The sequence below is a fragment of the Cheilinus undulatus genome, linkage group 23 (assembly GCF_018320785.1).
Source record: "Cheilinus undulatus linkage group 23, ASM1832078v1, whole genome shotgun sequence".
In the NCBI taxonomy this organism is placed as follows: domain Eukaryota; kingdom Metazoa; phylum Chordata; class Actinopteri; order Labriformes; family Labridae; genus Cheilinus; species Cheilinus undulatus.
Window position 1 is genome coordinate 20,921,650 of NC_054887.1, and position 16,809 is coordinate 20,938,458.

The 16,809-nt window shown below is 39.1% G+C and overlaps 1 protein-coding gene across 2 annotated transcripts in view; it reads left to right on the forward strand.

Moving 5' to 3' along the window:
• The window catches only part of LOC121505375 (gamma-secretase activating protein), a 48,629-nt gene that overhangs the window by 25,881 nt on the left and 5,939 nt on the right, over positions 1-16,809 (forward strand). For both annotated transcript variants that reach the window (XM_041780647.1, XM_041780648.1), the window contains 5 exons: positions 1,720-1,815; positions 9,212-9,282; positions 9,485-9,585; positions 11,947-12,066; positions 15,721-15,782. In XM_041780647.1, coding sequence (XP_041636581.1) covers positions 1,720-1,815; positions 9,212-9,282; positions 9,485-9,585; positions 11,947-12,066; positions 15,721-15,782 — 450 coding nt within the window. The remainder of the gene's footprint in view (positions 1-1,719; positions 1,816-9,211; positions 9,283-9,484; positions 9,586-11,946; positions 12,067-15,720; positions 15,783-16,809) is intronic.

Consider the following 16,809-nt stretch of genomic DNA (forward strand, 5'->3'; position numbering starts at 1 on the left):
AAGTCCCAGGTCAAGACTGGGGAGAATCCGGAATTCTCATTATCCAAGCTAGCACCAGCAATCAGCTCAACCAACCAGTCAAGGACGGCACAGAAGGCAAACCTGATAAGCAACAACGTACGGTAAACAAAGTTGTTGAGTTGCAATGGCTTGCTACTTGTTAAAAGTGGGTCACAGTAAAAAAAACAAGTTTGGGAAATGCAGCTCTATACAACATAATCTGAGTAACTGGATCTCACATGAGTACTAACCAATCAACACTTAAGTCAAGGTGCTACTGACACAGTGAGCATATGACATCACTTCCTGTTTTCCTGCTGCTACCGTGTTGCTCTGTAGCATTTCTCATACTGATAGACCTGGCGCTAATTTGATCATTTTACTTCATTTTTTTGGAAGTACAGTAAGAAAGCGTGAGGTTGACCCTTACTAAAATGTGACTTAATCTAAAGAACATTTCAATCTAAAGACTGAAATTAAATCTTAAATAGCAGCCATAATTATCATTGCTGGAAAGTGTATAATAAATACGTTGGTGGAGGCAATAGCTGGCAAGCTTAGCTCATTTTAGCAGAAAACAGAAGAAAACTGCAGTGAATAAATTCTGTGTAGTAAGGAAAAAAAGGAATTTGTTGGAAAGTGTGTGGTATTTATGCAAGTGGAGCCATTAGGTTGCTATCTTCGCTGAGTTGCTCACATATTTTTGGCCATATTAAAACATCTATATCCCCTGGTTTTAAATACAATTCCACCCAGAGGAATTTTCAACCTTTTGAAAACCTTGAAAGCATCACCTGCAGAATGCTTTCAGACAAATGAATCATTCAGGTAAGGGACCAGAGGATCATTCATTCATGACTAAACATGTGGGTGTTTAAAAGGCAGAAAGTCCTTCAACTTTCCAAAAAGGCACAATCCTGCCAGTCAAAATCAAAGAGCTGGAGGAGAATAGAAAATAATGACTTAGCCTGGCGTGCTGCTTTTGAGATACTGTGGAGTCCCTTTGTTGAACTAGAGGTGTGTTTTCTCTTCGCTGCAGTAGAGGTAAATGGCGCTTAGTGAAACCGTTCATTATAGTTTTCATGTATTGATACATTCAGGTTGCTGATGTGCAGCAGTTAAGCAGCTGCTGTATGTGGATTGTTCCTCTAACATGAGCAGATATATAGACCACTAAAGATCCATAGTGAAGTGCTGACAGCTGGTGCTTTCCCTCTACAGTCATCTTTTAAGGTGAAACTGCTGCTACGCTTCAGATGAGTCGACACTTTAAAAAAAGGGCGTTTTAAGGTCCCTGTCTGCATTTTTTCCCCCTCCTGAACGCTTTTTGATGGACAATTTCATATCCTCCAGTTTTTTTTCCCTGTGCTCAGCATAGTTTGGAAAGAGCAGATAGCTTCAGTTTAATGGAGTTCAGGCTAGATGCTAGCAGCTATTCTTAGAGCGACCCAGCCCTTCTGTCTCCTCTCTCTTTACTCACATCCTTCCATCTCTCTTCTCCTCTAGTTTTCACTTTCTTCTGCTTGTTTCCACCTCACCTTCTTCTTCTCTCGTTTCCTCTCTATAGTTAAATCAATTTTAGGACACTGTAGTTGAGGGAGAAGCCGAGGTGAACTCAATTTGACCCTGCTGAATGCATAGCAAATATGCTTAAAACATACAAACTCTTACCTCTACACACAGAAAGAAAATAAATCTTTTTTGTTCTTTGAATTTCAGACGGTTGACAAGCTTCGAGAGCATCTCAACAGACACCTGCCTCGACTGGGGAAGAAGAAGATCGACTCGCTCGTCGTCAACTATGTCGCCAAACTGGTTTGTACATCGTTTGTTTGTGAGGAGTTTAAAGAGAGGTGGAGGAGCTGTGTGCTTTCCTTACTTTTTCAAAGGCACATCGTTCTGCGAGTTATGTTTACTTAATGCCCGCCCTTACCCTTTTTTTCAGCAAGGTTAAGTGACACTCAGCGTGGATTGCTCAGTGGAAAAGGCTCTGAGTTTCCCACTTTAACTAAACGCTCTGACAGAGCTCTCAGATGGATGTGTGCTCTTCACTTTTAGAGAGGTTTGCTGGAAGCCATCAGGTGTCAGTCCTGTGAAACACAGCAGTTCTCCAGATGAGGGATGCGTCCTTAAACCTTTTTTGTAGCTGCGGTTGAAGTTATTTCAACCCAGGATGTGTTTGTGTCTGTGCGATTAGTCGTGTGTGTCGAGGGGCGTGCAGTAACAAATAGTTTGTACCATAAATAGTGGATAAAAATCCATAGGGTACATTTAACTGTGATTTATCTGAGGTCTTATTTCACTCTTGGTTTTGCCTCCAAGGCTTCATCTGCCACATTGTTTTATGTTCTCAAAGAGGAAGAGCATGAAAACAAAAGTCAAATGGATTAAAATGTTATTTTATGATAAAAATGGAGCACTTTGTACTCAACTGTGTCAGTATATCAGTATCTCCAAAACAGCAGTCAAAATCATCTTTAAAAGTAGTCAGTTTGTCTTTATACACTCTCTGAAACTCTGGCAAAACCAGGTTTTACCCAATGTAAGGAAAACATGCCGGCTTTTGTATCATTTTATCACATCTTTTCCCTGCTGCCTTCTTAATTTATTCTGCCGTCAGCTTCTTCTTTGGCAGAGAAACTTCTGTTCATGTTAAAGGGATATTTCAGTATTTTTGAAGTTGGGTTATGAAAGGTGCTTGGCAATACTAGCGGTATTAGCCTGCAGATATTTCAGTGTTGCTCCATTAGGCAGATCGGGCAAGGGGCACCGGCAAGGAAGCGAGGCTATACAGTGCAACAGGTATATTTGCAGGGCTGTATGTTAACTGTCTCTTTGTTGTTCCACTCTCACCTGTATGCTAAATGCAGATGTGTATCAGCTCGTTAAAGAGCAGAACCTACCATATCATTGAAGATAAATATGTGTTATTTATAAATAATCCTTTAACCAGAGGTTAGTGCAGAGGCTGAGCACTCTGCCATTTCACCTACTGTAACCTGTGACCCTCCATGCACAATTAGCCAAGCAAGACAGAGAGAGCGGGGGAGGCGAAGCACTGGGGAATTATGCTAACTGTAACTAAAACATGTGGCGGTTTTGTGATAATTTATGTCTTAATTTTAAAAACCATTCCCCCAGAAAACCTTAAAAAAACTTTGCCCTCAGAAATGGTACATTGCAAGTCACATTAATCAGTTTATTTGCCACATTATACAGTAGGCTTTAATTGGCAAGCTTTTATCTTTTGTCTGTATATTTCCATTGCCCTTTTTGGTCTTTTTTGCCCCTCTTTTCCATTTTTTATTTGCCGCTATTATCCAATTTTTGCCACTTTTACCCTGCTTTTTGCTATTTACAATTTTTTTAACCCCTTTTATTTGCCACTAAATGGCACTTTTAGCACTCTTATTTTTCGTCATTTTTGCCACTCTTTGCTGCTTTTTGCCCATTTTTTTTTGTCACTTCTCACTAATTTTTGCCACTTTGCAATTATATGCCTGTTTTGCCCCTTTCACCCATTTTTTTGCCATTAGATGATTATTTCCACCACCTTTAACTTATTTTTATTGCCACTTGGGGTTGGGTAATACTGGTATAACACATGTCAGGGCAATGACAGATATCTGTATTGATAGTTTTCCTATTCATGTAAGTTAATTTTATGGCTTTAAATTTGCTGGTAAATAGTTCCTGCCTTCTTTAAATGGAGTTGGGATTGTTGTTTTACCTTGTTTAATTTCTGTATTCCAAGCATAACCTTCTGGCTTCAAGCTGAAGCTTATAAAAAAGAACATTTCCAAATTAACAAATAATTCTTTATCATTAAATATGTTTTTTCTCCTTGGGTTGCAGTAACTTGTCACTTTAAGAAGAGGAAAAACAATTTATGATTTCTAGGTTGATTTAAATGTATATAAGAGCACAACTTCGTACTTTCTATGCACTTTTAAATGCACACCTCCATCTTTTGTAACCGTCCAAAGAGCAGCAGGTGGGACCTGCATAACCAAGTGGGAGAGACGTAACCAGTGTGCACCTCAGTACCCTATAGAGGTACTTGGTTCTGTAAAGTGAGTCTTTAGTATTCCTGAGAGGTAAATCCCTTCACAGCTAGGAGCCACTGAAAGCAGACATACAGCATATATCAACAGAACAGTATTAAATCAGGCCAAGGGTAAGGCTGGAATTGAATAGAAAGCAGGATGCACCACGTTTTGGGACTTTGTGGAATTGCAAATGACAGGAGAAGAAGGAAAAAAAAGCAAAGAAATCTTCCCTCGATCGGTCGATGGCTGAGCTCAGGGACGACAGGCTCATGAGTCTTAACCTGCATCTTAAGAATAAAAATGAAAGTAATGGAAACAGGCGTGTCTGTAATCATTTTTCTCATTGCCCTGCGATCGGTGATTATTGGATTTATTCAGCTGAGTAAAAGTTATAAGGACCCACAAGAAACAGCGCTCAGGGACGCTTCACTTGAAGAACGCCGACTAACTCGCCAGCCGGAGATGTGTTTGGACATCAAGCTGACTCATGCTTTAAAAACTGTTTAAAGAGCGCTGACTTCTCCTCCGCGTATAAGAAAACATCTCCCGTTCGTGTCTGCACTTATTGAGACTAATGGCTGCGTTGACACAGGGGAGAATCTGGGGGTGAAACAGATTACGGTTTTTAAGAGTGAGGGAAGTTCTGTTATGATACATTACAGCTCCACAGCACATTATTGTCATAGTTATTTATCTTCTGTCTCTACAGAACCAAGGTACAGCCCTTTGTTCTACCAAAAACTACCTCAGAACTAAAAACAACCTGCTAAAACATGAATTATCAACAAAAACACACTCAATCGAATTGAATGATTTAAAAAAGGCTGAAAGATTTTTAATTATGCATTAAAAGTTAGTATAAACCCAGGGTCATTAAATCATATCCCAGTAGGGGGGCTATGCAGAGTAAATCCAGTCCTTTTGTCGTGCCGAAGCTCATTAAGACAAATCGCTGATTCCAGATTTTATTCAAATAGAAAGTCACACCGGGGATGGAAAGCCTGACTCAGTGGCTTTAAAACACTTACTGCTATGTGCCTTTTGTTTGACTTTCTTTTCAGCTTAAAAACATCTCAGCTACATCATTTTTTTACTTATCTTCAGAGACCTGGATTACAGCAGCAGCTAAAACAAGAGATACAAGCAGGAAAATAAAAGGAATCGAATTAAATAATGTATTTTGTTTGACATGTTGCCCCCTTTTAATCAAATGCTTAATATCTGAAACAGAAGAAGTGGTTCAGTGCTCAAATATTCTGTTTATATTCTGGAGAGACTAAGAGAATTGTTTGCTGTTTAACTTGTGGATTTTGGGACTTTTTGAGGATTACTTTTTTCATCTAAGTCGACTTAGCTGATGATATGAATCCCTAAATGTACAAATCTCTATGACCAATTCAGTGGAACAAATAATAATGATAAAAGCCCATAGGAGCTTGTTAGGTACATGCAGGTAATCACTGATTACAAGAGAGGAAACTGCTTCCCCAAAAATGTTAGATTTAATATTAAAAATTAAAAACACTCTGTTATGCTTGATTGAAAAGGACGAATGGGTGTGGATTCCAATAACAAATCAATATGTTCAGCACAAGCTTCAGCTACACAGATTTGATCAACCATTCCTGCTTCATTATACAGATTTAAATAGCATTTTTGGGGGGAGTAAAAATGTGATTAAAACAAAAGAAAAAAAAATCAACGATCAATGCCTCAGTATGCAAATTTTCAGTGGTCATGAAATAGACTAAAAAATTATTTAGGAATCTTTATGTGCTCAAACTACTATACTGCTGCTACTAGGTAACAGCACAGTGACGAACACACCCTTTGTTTTTTTTCTACAGCAGAGACTCACAGTGAGAGATACGTTTCACTGTTGAAAGACAGTAAGATGACTTTTGCCAGAAACAAAAAGTTGTATGTTATAGTTGTAACTGTCCCCTTCCAGTAGGTGGCGTCACCATACATATAACATTTAAAGCAAATCAAATGGTTTATGTGAGAGTTATGCCATCTTCCTGTTTCATGGCGAAAGATTGAAATCTTTGTGAGTTTTATGCACAGAATTTATGAAGTTATTGAGGCATTTTTGTCAAGATCTGAGCTTGATTAGTTTCACAACATGAGAGGAAAGTAAAAAATGGTCTAATTAACAGCACACTGAAGAAACAGCCTTTGTTTACATTTTCCACAGAAAAGATTTTCAGGCAGTGAGAAACTTCACTGTCGGAAGAAAGCAAGTTAATATTTTTTTCCAGAAACACTTAAACGTCTACAGGACAAGATCAGAAAAGAAATAAGATATACCACTTTGTCCAGAGGGGGCGCCAAAATCAACATATACAGAAAGTTTCTAACAGTAGCTTTAAGGGAAAGATAAATACAACAAACAACATGTCAATATGATCCCCTGCATGTGATGTCGCTAATAAAATTAAGAATCTAATGAACTAGTCAAATATTATGCAGAACTGTAGAGACCATGTAGATTCTCATGGGTTTGTCATCAGATATAAAATAATGAGCACAGAACATTTTAATTGAGGGAGTGCTGGCTGTCAACAGCAGCTGGGAGTATGACAAAGGAAGATGCTAATACTGTATGTAGGGTTGGGTATTGTTTGGGTTTTTTTCAGATACCGGTGCTAAACCAACACTGTTTTTTTTTTTTTTTTTGCCTAAACAGTGCTTGTTTAAAAAAAAAAAAATTTAATAAAGTGTCGGCAGCTGAATAAAAGCTGTCTTGGTGTTGCAAATGATTCAGAAATAAGATGCCAATAGAACATTTAAGGAAACAGGTATAACTTATTAACATAATGTTCTTTATGCCCTTCCCTTACAGTGAAATGGGTCAGGTTGGGGTGGCGAAGTATTGAAATGAAGCACCAAAATTGTCCGGTCTTATTTTAAACCTCCAACCTTATGTTGGTACTAATGATGTTCCTAAGCGTCTATTTCCCTATTCGGCTAAACGCTCATTTTCGTTTCGTTTAACCGACTAGTCTAAAGTGGAGAAAACCTCTAGAAAACAGTCAAATTCCACACAGGGTCATTGTGTCAGTGGGTGTGATCTTAGCCTGATACACTCTACAGCATGGTTAGCATTGAAAGCTAGCTTGGAGTCTTTCACATTTGGTGAGTAGTCATACGTGAGCTCAACCCTCGACAGCCTACATACCACTTTATTTCAATTTACTACTTTGGAAAACTGTCGTACCACGGTCTTCCTACTACACGCTAACAGCTTAACCACTGCTGAGCTTCTCATATTAACATCCGCTAAAGTGTCAGAGAGGAAGGCAGCGGCTATTAACTGAAGCCACTGCGGCCTCTAGTGGTGGGAGGTTCATTACAGTTCAGAAGAGTATCATAGACATGGATTTCAAGCCCCTGTTAAAAAAGAAAGATAGGTAATTAGTTCAACCAACTAGTGAATCCTGCGCCGGCTAATTTGATAAACGATTTTAAACGTTTTAGCAATTAATCGCGTGCATCCCATGTTGGTACCTGTACCATGTTGGTACAGGATTTTGATACTAATCTGTACGAATATGTACATGTGAGCAGGCCAGGACTGATTAATCGCACAAAAGAAACGTAGAAAGACTTGGTTCATTTTAGAGTTGCTACTACCCCGCTCCGGTAGGTGGCCCTATAGAAAATATGACAAATTGATCATACATGTAAAATTTAAAGCAAATCAAACGGTTGATGTGAGAGTTTTACCATCTTCCTGTTTAATTGCGAGACGTTGAAATGTTTTTCAGTTTTCTGCACAGAATTTGTGAAGTTACTGAGGCATTGCTGTTCAAATCTGAGCTTGATCTGTTTAACAAAGTAAGAGGAATAACCAAATGGCCTAATTATGCCACTTCCTGTAGAGAGAAGGGGCACTAAGCTATTTGCACAAAGGCCTTTTCAGAAACTTCCTGTGGACAGAAGTGGGCACAGTGAGGAAATTAAAATGTTCACATAGAAATGTGGTTAGGTCAGGAGTGTTATTATACCTGTATACAAATTATGTGGAATTAATTGTATAAGGGAACACTGCAAAAAATGTCCCACCTTGGGGGTTAGATTACAGCCCCATCCTATGGTGAAAACTCACAGTACAATATTACATCTCTAACTTGTCTAGAATGAGCACAAAAATCTGGAGTTCAGCCAATGATAACCCTTTGATTTGTTCATTAGAATGTGAATAATTCAGTTCCTGTAAATTTTAGATGATGGTCCCGTTAGGCGTCTTTTTTCATTAAACCAATAAAATATGAAAATTCCATCAGTGCTGAATTTTGTACATATTTTGTCGACTATTTAGGCATGTTAGAGGATTATCCTTTAGTTTCAATAGTGTCTTTGCTCCAACGTCAGGCTCGGGCCCTAATTATACCTGGTGTGATACTGAAGGATTGCCTTGAAAGAAGACATCAAGAGAAATGAGGAAAACTAATGTGAAATTACACCAACTGAAACTTTAAAAAATATATTAAAGTTTTAAAAAAAGGGACCAGAAGAAATTTTGCAAAAATAAATTTAATGAGGGATGTGTAATAAGTGAAAAAAGACACAACAAAGCAGAAGAGCTTATTCCTATCACTCTGACACCTCTCTAATTTCAGTGAAGTCCGTTTCATAAGTGAAGCTAATTAAATTTCCCACCCTGAGGTCATAGGAGGACACGTAGAGGGGCTGGTGGAGGGTTTCCTACTGATGTTCAGGAAGTTGAATGAGGCAGATTCTTCCTGTTATTCCAAGGGAGATGATTGAGCCGTGTGTGTTCCAGCTGGCAGCAGGCATGTTTCAGACCAGTCAAGTGGGTTTGAAATGATCCCGGATGCTGACAGAAGTGTGGTGAAATGATGCGTTTGAATGTGAGCGTTTGCGTTTGTTCACATCCTGTTCCTCTTTGTTGTCTTGTTCTGTGGAAATTAAATTGGGAAGTAAGGGAGGAAAGGGAAAAAAAAACTGAACGTATATTTCCACATGAAAAGCATCATCATAGCAAAAGTATTTCTAAATTGCACTGTTTCCATTTTACGATGTTGTGCAAAGTTTCCTGTAACTTTGGCTGCATTTGGAGAGAAATGTTTCATTTGACTCTAATTGAGCGTCTCCTTCTCTCATGTGCGTGTCTGTTCGTATTTGTGTATGTTTAGCTGGAGCTCATCAGACACATGCTGGAGTCGGTCTGGCTCAAGAGTAGACTTGGCCCGTGTGTTCTGTGCTTGTGAGTATCCCTTTAAAGTTGTGTTCCTCGGTAATGTGTTGTATGAAGCGCTGACAGGATGTGTGTGCTCACCTTCACGCATGTGTGCCCCAGACCCCCCCCCCTACTCCCCGCGGTGTTTGTGTCCACATGTGCAAATTGTCGATGACCCCTCTTCACGTGTGCTTATGTAACATTCCTGTCCGACTTCTCCTGTGTTCAGCTCCAGCACGCAGCAGGGCAGTCCGGCCGAGTGGTCTGTGTTTCACTTCATGTTTCGGATCCTGGAAGCCACGAGGGGTCTCTGCCTGCCCCTCCCACCTGGTACCATCCGCACTCATACTCATTCATTCATTCTTTTTCAGTAGTTATAATCCACTCTGGCTCTCTCACCCCAGAATAACAATGTGTGTTAACACTGAGGGACAGCAGAGATGCTCTCTCCAGCACTAATGTAACCAAAAATATGTTAAACATTAGCATAGTGCAGACAAGGATAGGGCAGATTGTGAATAAATTTTCAGTAATTTGAATTTAGTTTCAAATTTTTGCAGCATAATTCCCCTGTTACATGATCTCATGATATTGTTGTGTGAAAAAGTTGGTTGGTAAGAATCTTAAAGTTTCTGACATTGAGAAAGAAAATGAAAATGCCCTAGACCAAGGTCATACATTTTCTCATTGTAACACAGGTGGTGCAGTTGGAAATGTGTGATAAAGGCAAACTGTGTCAGCCTCCTCTGGGAACATAAAAGTAACAAAACAACAACTACCAATAATTGAAAAGAAAAATGATGTGTTTAAGCCATAAAATCTGCACAGCTTTTTGTCCAAGTCTTTTGTAAATGTCTAATCATTTATCCACCATGCTAATCCTACAAAAGAAAAGTAGAAAGAAAATTTAATGTTGGTTGTTAATGCTGCCTTCCAATAGGCTGCACTACGTAGAGTAATTGTAGCAAAGTTACATTTAAATGCATTGTTAGACCATGACCATACATTTAAAATCAAAAGCAAATTAGATGGTTTATGTGAGAGTTATGTCAACTTCCTGTTAAATGGTGAGGCATTGAAATCTTTGTTTTATTCATAGAATTTGTGATGTTACTGAGATCGTTCTGTTAAAATCTGTGCTTGATTAGTTTAACAAAGAGAGTGGCACTTGGCACACAAAAGTAGCAAAACAACTAATAGTTGAAAAGAAAAATCAGCTTTGAAATTGTTTCAGCCATTAAATCTACGCAGCTTTTAGTCCAATCCCAGTGTAAATGTCTTATGGTTACCCATCATCCTCAGCAAGATGTCTTACTTTAGTGCTAATTAGCATGGTAGCCTGACAACTCTCCACACTAAGACAGTGATCTTTCAATATACCACCTAAACATCAACATCAGTATTGCTAATATACGTGAATTAGCATGCTACTAGCTATTGTATAAAGAAAGTGTTTAACATTAGCATTTTCATTGTACAGTAGATGTTATCAGACTAAGTTACTAATGAAGACAGTCAGGGTATAAACTTTAATTGACAAGCTGTAGAGTGTGCTGCAGCACTCCATTGTAATTGAGGTAGTACTGGCCGTCAACAGTAGGTGGCACTGTCACAGAAGATGATGCTAATATGTAGATGTGATCAGGCTAGGACAAATATTAATTTTTACAAAAAAGTAGAAAGAAATTTTTATGTTAGTTGTTGATGCTCCCTTCCAGTAGATGGCGCAACAGCAACTGTAGCAAATTGACATTTAAATGTGTTGCGGGCCAGACCATGATCATACATGTAGTATTTAAAGAAATCAAATGGTTTTCGTGAGAATCATGTCAGCTTCCTGTTAAATGGCGAGGTATTGAAATATTTGTTTTATGCACAGGTGTTGTGAAGTCACTGAGGCCTTTCTGTTAACATCTGTGCTTGATTAGTTTAACAAAGTGAGAAGAAAGAACAAATGGCCTAATTGTGGAACTTCCTGTAGCCAGTAGGGGGAGCTACGATGAGATATTTGCTTGAACGCTTGTTCAGTTTGAGATTTTTGTCTTGCCAGGAGATTTTGAAGAACTCCTAAGACTTTTTAGAGTTACAACAGTTTAAAGTCATTAGGCATCAAAAAAGACATATTATTTTGAAATTCAAATAAAATTGGTGGACTTCCTGTTGGTCATAAAGCATATGCAGTCCAAAAATGATTAAGTCTAGGTTAAATGCTTTGCAATGGCTGAATGTTAGACATTTTTAAGGAGAGGAAACCAAGACCATATATGTGATACTAGCTATCAGTAGAGTGTAGCATTGTCAAATTGTAGCGATGCATATGTTCAAATGCTAACTTTGAGAGCTAGGACAATAATTGTGAAAAACAAAATATTAGCTAAAACACCAAACTTGGTATCACTATGTTAGCATGTAGATTTTTTAATCTCAGATATTAGGCTTAATAAGATGACATTAGCATCTTTAATGTGGAAATTTTAGCATTATAACACAATTAGCTAGTTAATTAATCTGATAAACATCAGCACATTGTCTGTAGCATGCTGATGTTAGCATTTAGCATCATCCTGCCTCTTTTCAGCCCTACAAAACTGAAAGCATAGCTGTGGTCTTTTTTCTGTTGTTGTTTTCAGCAAATATAAATGATTTTTCCCTTTTCTTTGTCTTCTAACTTTTTTCTGTCCTTCTCTCCAGGCTATCACACCCTGTTATCAGTGTTTGCTGTGCGTGTTCTTCCTCATCACACCTTCCTGCAGTACATTGACCATGGTTTCCTGCAGCTCACTGAAACGTTTGTGTCTCGGCTCATGACAGGTATACACAAACACATTTTCTTCCCCCCTGAAGGAAACAGCTTTGGTGACAAGCTAATGCTTCACTGAGACACAGCATCTTGTAAAAATCTTTCTTTTTCTGATGTGCATTCAAAGCTGTGATAATCGTAACAACACCCTCTATACTTCATATTTAGTGATGATAGCATACAAGCTAACATGCTTTTCTGAGATAGGGACCATGGCCAACATTATACTTTATTTTTAGCATTTCATTGTGAGCCAAAGCGCCTCACAGTTAGTTGTTAAGACTTGTGGTCTTTGGTTCAGCCGTCGATCCTGCTGTTCAATTTTCTTGAAAAGCAATGTCTTCAGTGTTTAATGTTGCGTCCAAACTTTGATTTACGAACACAATGCTGGCGTTTTGGGATAAGAGAACTTGATCCAAGTGTGCAGTTTAACTCGTGAAAAAGAGAAATGAAACATTAAAGCTGAAAAAACATTAGCAGAGCACAACAGACGGCCTTTTTACAACTGGCTGCCTCCTTGATCCGGCTCTTATTGTCCTTAATAGGAAATTGGGCACAGGTGAGCTCAATCACCTCCTACAATGAAGGAGACAAGTACCTCAAGCACAAAGGAGAGAGAGGACACACCGAAACTACACACAGTAGAACAATATGATCCAAAAGATTCTGTTGTTTGAGCACAGCAGTTATTATGTAAAACTGATCAGTTTTACTTGCAAAAAAAGCAGCATTTCACTTGTATTTATGTGCCTTGATGCACTTTATGTACAAAAGGATTGCACTTAGCAACTTGGGGATTCAATGGCCTACTCAAAAGCACCATCTTTGTACATATCTTGTATATTTTGGTGTGGATTTGACACCATGGAAAGAACACTGTTCAAAAGACAAACAGTGAGACTTGGCACTGAGATCAAGAACCCAAACATCTTTGCCTGCCGTCTCTGTTACTCTTGATCTTGTTGTAGGTTACATGCTTCTCTCCCATGAAGAGAACAAAGATCCACAACGATAAAAAGATTATTGAAAGGGCAGAGTCCACATGGTTTCAGACTTCAAAGTGAGAGAAAATGATGGATCAAGACTTTGATGATGAGTTTATGGGTCCACTGGGATTAAAATAATAAGGATCTACCCATGATTCGGTTTTATCTGAGGTAACAGGCTGGACAGGTGTGCACTTTCTGCCTCATCACAGACATACACATATTCTCTCTCTGATTGTTTCACAGTGTAACTTAGCCTGGGTTCTGACTTCTTCAATTCAGATTAAAATTTACATAAATCATTAAGTCAAACAAAAGTTGAAACTTCAACCTTTATTCATGTTCATATTCATATTCATGCATCCATTCATCAGTTTATTTCATACATCTTGCAAAGCTCCAATCTGAAACAGTTTTACCCAGTCTGAGAACATGCCTGACCAATCAGCATCATTTGAAAAGACGAAGAAGAATGAGATGGGAGCTACAGGCAAGGTTTAGTTGTACTGTGAGCTAGCGTAGTCAAGACCATACTTTCTGAGACCAAGACATGCACAAGACTTTTGGGGGCCAAACCGAGTTGAGACAGAGACTTTGACAAGCAAAGACTGAGACAAGACCAAGACCATAAAAATCAGAAAAAAAGAAATAAGTTGAACAGTCAAAGAGCACTCTCTTCAATTTTAGTTTGCTTCAAATAAATTTGACTGTAAAACACAAGGTGGCTGCAACTGTTTTCAAAACACCACAATGCAAAAATCTGAAATCTTAGCAAATCTGCTCAACTACCTTCTTGTAAAAAAAATCCTTATATGTATTAAAAAGCAACTGACAAGTCTGGAATCATCCTAAATATCTGAAAATCAAGTGTTTATGTTTTTTTGGGGTGAATGAGGCCTTAAATAAATGTTGAGAGGTATGTTGGTGGTTTGTTGAGATCTGAGTTTTTGCAGGCATCTGAATAGGTTTCCTAGGAGCCATAACAATCAGACCAAACGGCGGCTGTTTTTAGTCAAATGACATCATGCACCCAGCCTGAGCAACATTCAGTCACAAAATACTCAAAAAACCGAGCTCACCACCATGAGTAAAGAATAATTTTTTTGTTCCTTTACCAAGGGCTTTCTCTTAATATCACATTTATGACGTCAGAATAGCACATCAGTGGTGGTCTCGACCGGTTTTGATAGAAAATCCCAAGGTCCAGGTCCAAGGCCAGTCCGAGACTGAGACAAGACCAAGTAAAAATGCTTTAGATTCCAAGACAAGACCAGGACATTCAAAACTTTGTCTCAAGACTGGGTACTACAACACTGCTGTGAGTTGGTATATACAATGGCCGGTGGTGGAGTGGTTATCTCTGATGTAGCCACAGCAGTTGTTTTATCCAAAGTTGGGCCACATTTCTTTACTATAACAAGAGTTCAGTCAGGAACACTCTCATTGTACATTTTCTTGCAAAATGGATATGCAGTTTTACTTGGCGGAGGAGGATCTGCTCAAAAGATGCTCCCTGGGTTAGTCAAAGAGCATCACTTTCCAGGGAGGGCATAGCTAGAAACCCCCGTATAGATAGATATATTTACAACAACGCGTACTGAATACGATAAAATTAGTTCAAAAGCAATTAATCCATAGTAGCTTGAATTTCAATATGAGGGTGCAACAAGCTTCATGCTATAAAGGAGGAGGCTGGGGTGGACGAGGCTAAGCTTTGCCAGCAGCAGCAGCAGCAGCAGCAACAGCGTGGTACATCAGCATTAATGTAAGCAGGGATTAGTGAGAAGTACATCATATTTAAGTTCACCACTCTGTTGAGAGAAAGAGCTGTGATTGTTTGTGAGAGCTGGGAAGCAATAATTAGGATCAGCTGGCTGGCAGGTGATCGCGGTTGGGCATATGCCTACCGTGTCCTGCATGGACTAACGCTGAGCTACATTAAATTAGTCCAGAGAATTGCACAGAAAGCCTTTCATGGCTGTAAAGATGTTTCCAACCTGCTTTGAAATGAGTTTGCGATAGTTACGGCAAGGTTTAGTTCTATTGCAAGCCAGTTAAGAATGACTGGTGAAGCTTTTAGTTTAGTTTTAATGAGATCTGAACAGCATTTCTTTAAAGAAAAAGGAGCAAAGAGGAGCACTGAAAGCCTTTCTTGGCAGGGAAGATGTTTTTGCACTTCTCTGGCCTTCCTCGGCTTAAGTTTTATCTGACAACAAGCTCCACCATTAGTAAACTACAACAGAGCCTTACTGCTGAGCTTATGTTCCTAAGTGGTGCTGTGTACTTCATTTTGTCTTGTCACTCTGATTGGCCTGTAATAAGTCCAATTGGTCCAATCACCTTCTAAGAATCTTTTAAGAAGTCTTGCCCTTCCAGACCACTTTATACGAGAGGTTGCCCTGATGAATGTGAAATATATCCCAGTCTATCCGGTGTGTCATACTGTTTCATGTATTGAAATTAGCATATATGGACAATCACTAATAGCACCACAGCAGCATGTGGTTTTGCTATTTTAACTGCCTTTTATAACCTGCAGCGTCTTCATAAAGAAGAAAAATGGCAGTAATATCTCTTTAATCCCATGTTTTCTTTTAAATGAGCAAAATCTGACAAGCCATGTGAGAATTATCATCAGACAAGTAATTAGTATCATGTCTCTTTTCTTTGTGTGTCTAGATTTGGACAACAGCGATGCCAACGAGAGACTGAAGTTCAGCATACTTAAAAGACTCCCTGAGGTAATTCTTTGTTTGTGTCTTTTGAGCGTGTGCGACTGAAAACATTTTTAATGCAGGGCCAGAAGTAATTTGTCTACCATGGGAAGATTAAAGGAGCTCGTTCAACCTTCTTTATCACATGGAAAATAAACGCTTGGCAGATCAACAGTCATGTGAATTATGATAGGTTGTGTATGACAGAGTTGGAGTCCACTCAGTCTTCATGTAAAACAACACATGAGGTTATAATAGTCCATTCCAGTCTATTAGTGAGAGGAGTTTTGATCTGTTCTCCAATGGCTCTCTCCCCAAACTTCCCATTCTGGTCCAATTAAGAGTTGGGAGTTATTTTGGGTCTTATCTCCCTCAAGCCCCCCTCAAGCCAATCACAAAGCACTTGTGTAACTGGCTAGTGTGTGCGTCAGGGAGGGGGTAGTGTACTGTAGGTAGTTTTCTGCTGAGTCGGAGTCTATTTCATGTGTGTCCCTATCTCTTTTGTAAGTTCCACGTGCTCCCGCGTGGGTACAATACATTGTTTTTGTGTGCATGTGTTTCTTGCACATTGTGATCAGAGGAATGTCGAATGTTTAGTCTCCGTGCTCCGTTTCCTGCACATCAGACTTTTGTTCGGCGAGTTTGGCAGGCAAGAGAGATTTAGCAGGTACAAACACACACTCGCACAAACACAAACTCCCACAGAGCCAGAACAGGAGATGTTGGCCCCCTGTAGGAAAATCATACCTTGGCTCAACCCAGCATCCTGATAAGTCTCATTATGTAAGATAGAGGATGCTTTGCGTCAGGCCCCTGCATCACCCTGTCAGGGATTATTTTGGCTATAATGACCTGTTTGTTGTACATTATCCTGCTTAGAATACAGCAGCTTACTGGAGGAAAATATAATGTGAAACAAAGTATTTGTTGGATGGTATTAAAGCTCTTGTCAGAAGTTTTTAACAAGTTATGAAGTGGACTGAAAAGAATACTGATGCCTCTTAACGACCTGCTAAACAAACAAGACCATCAGTAACAATATTGGGTATTATGT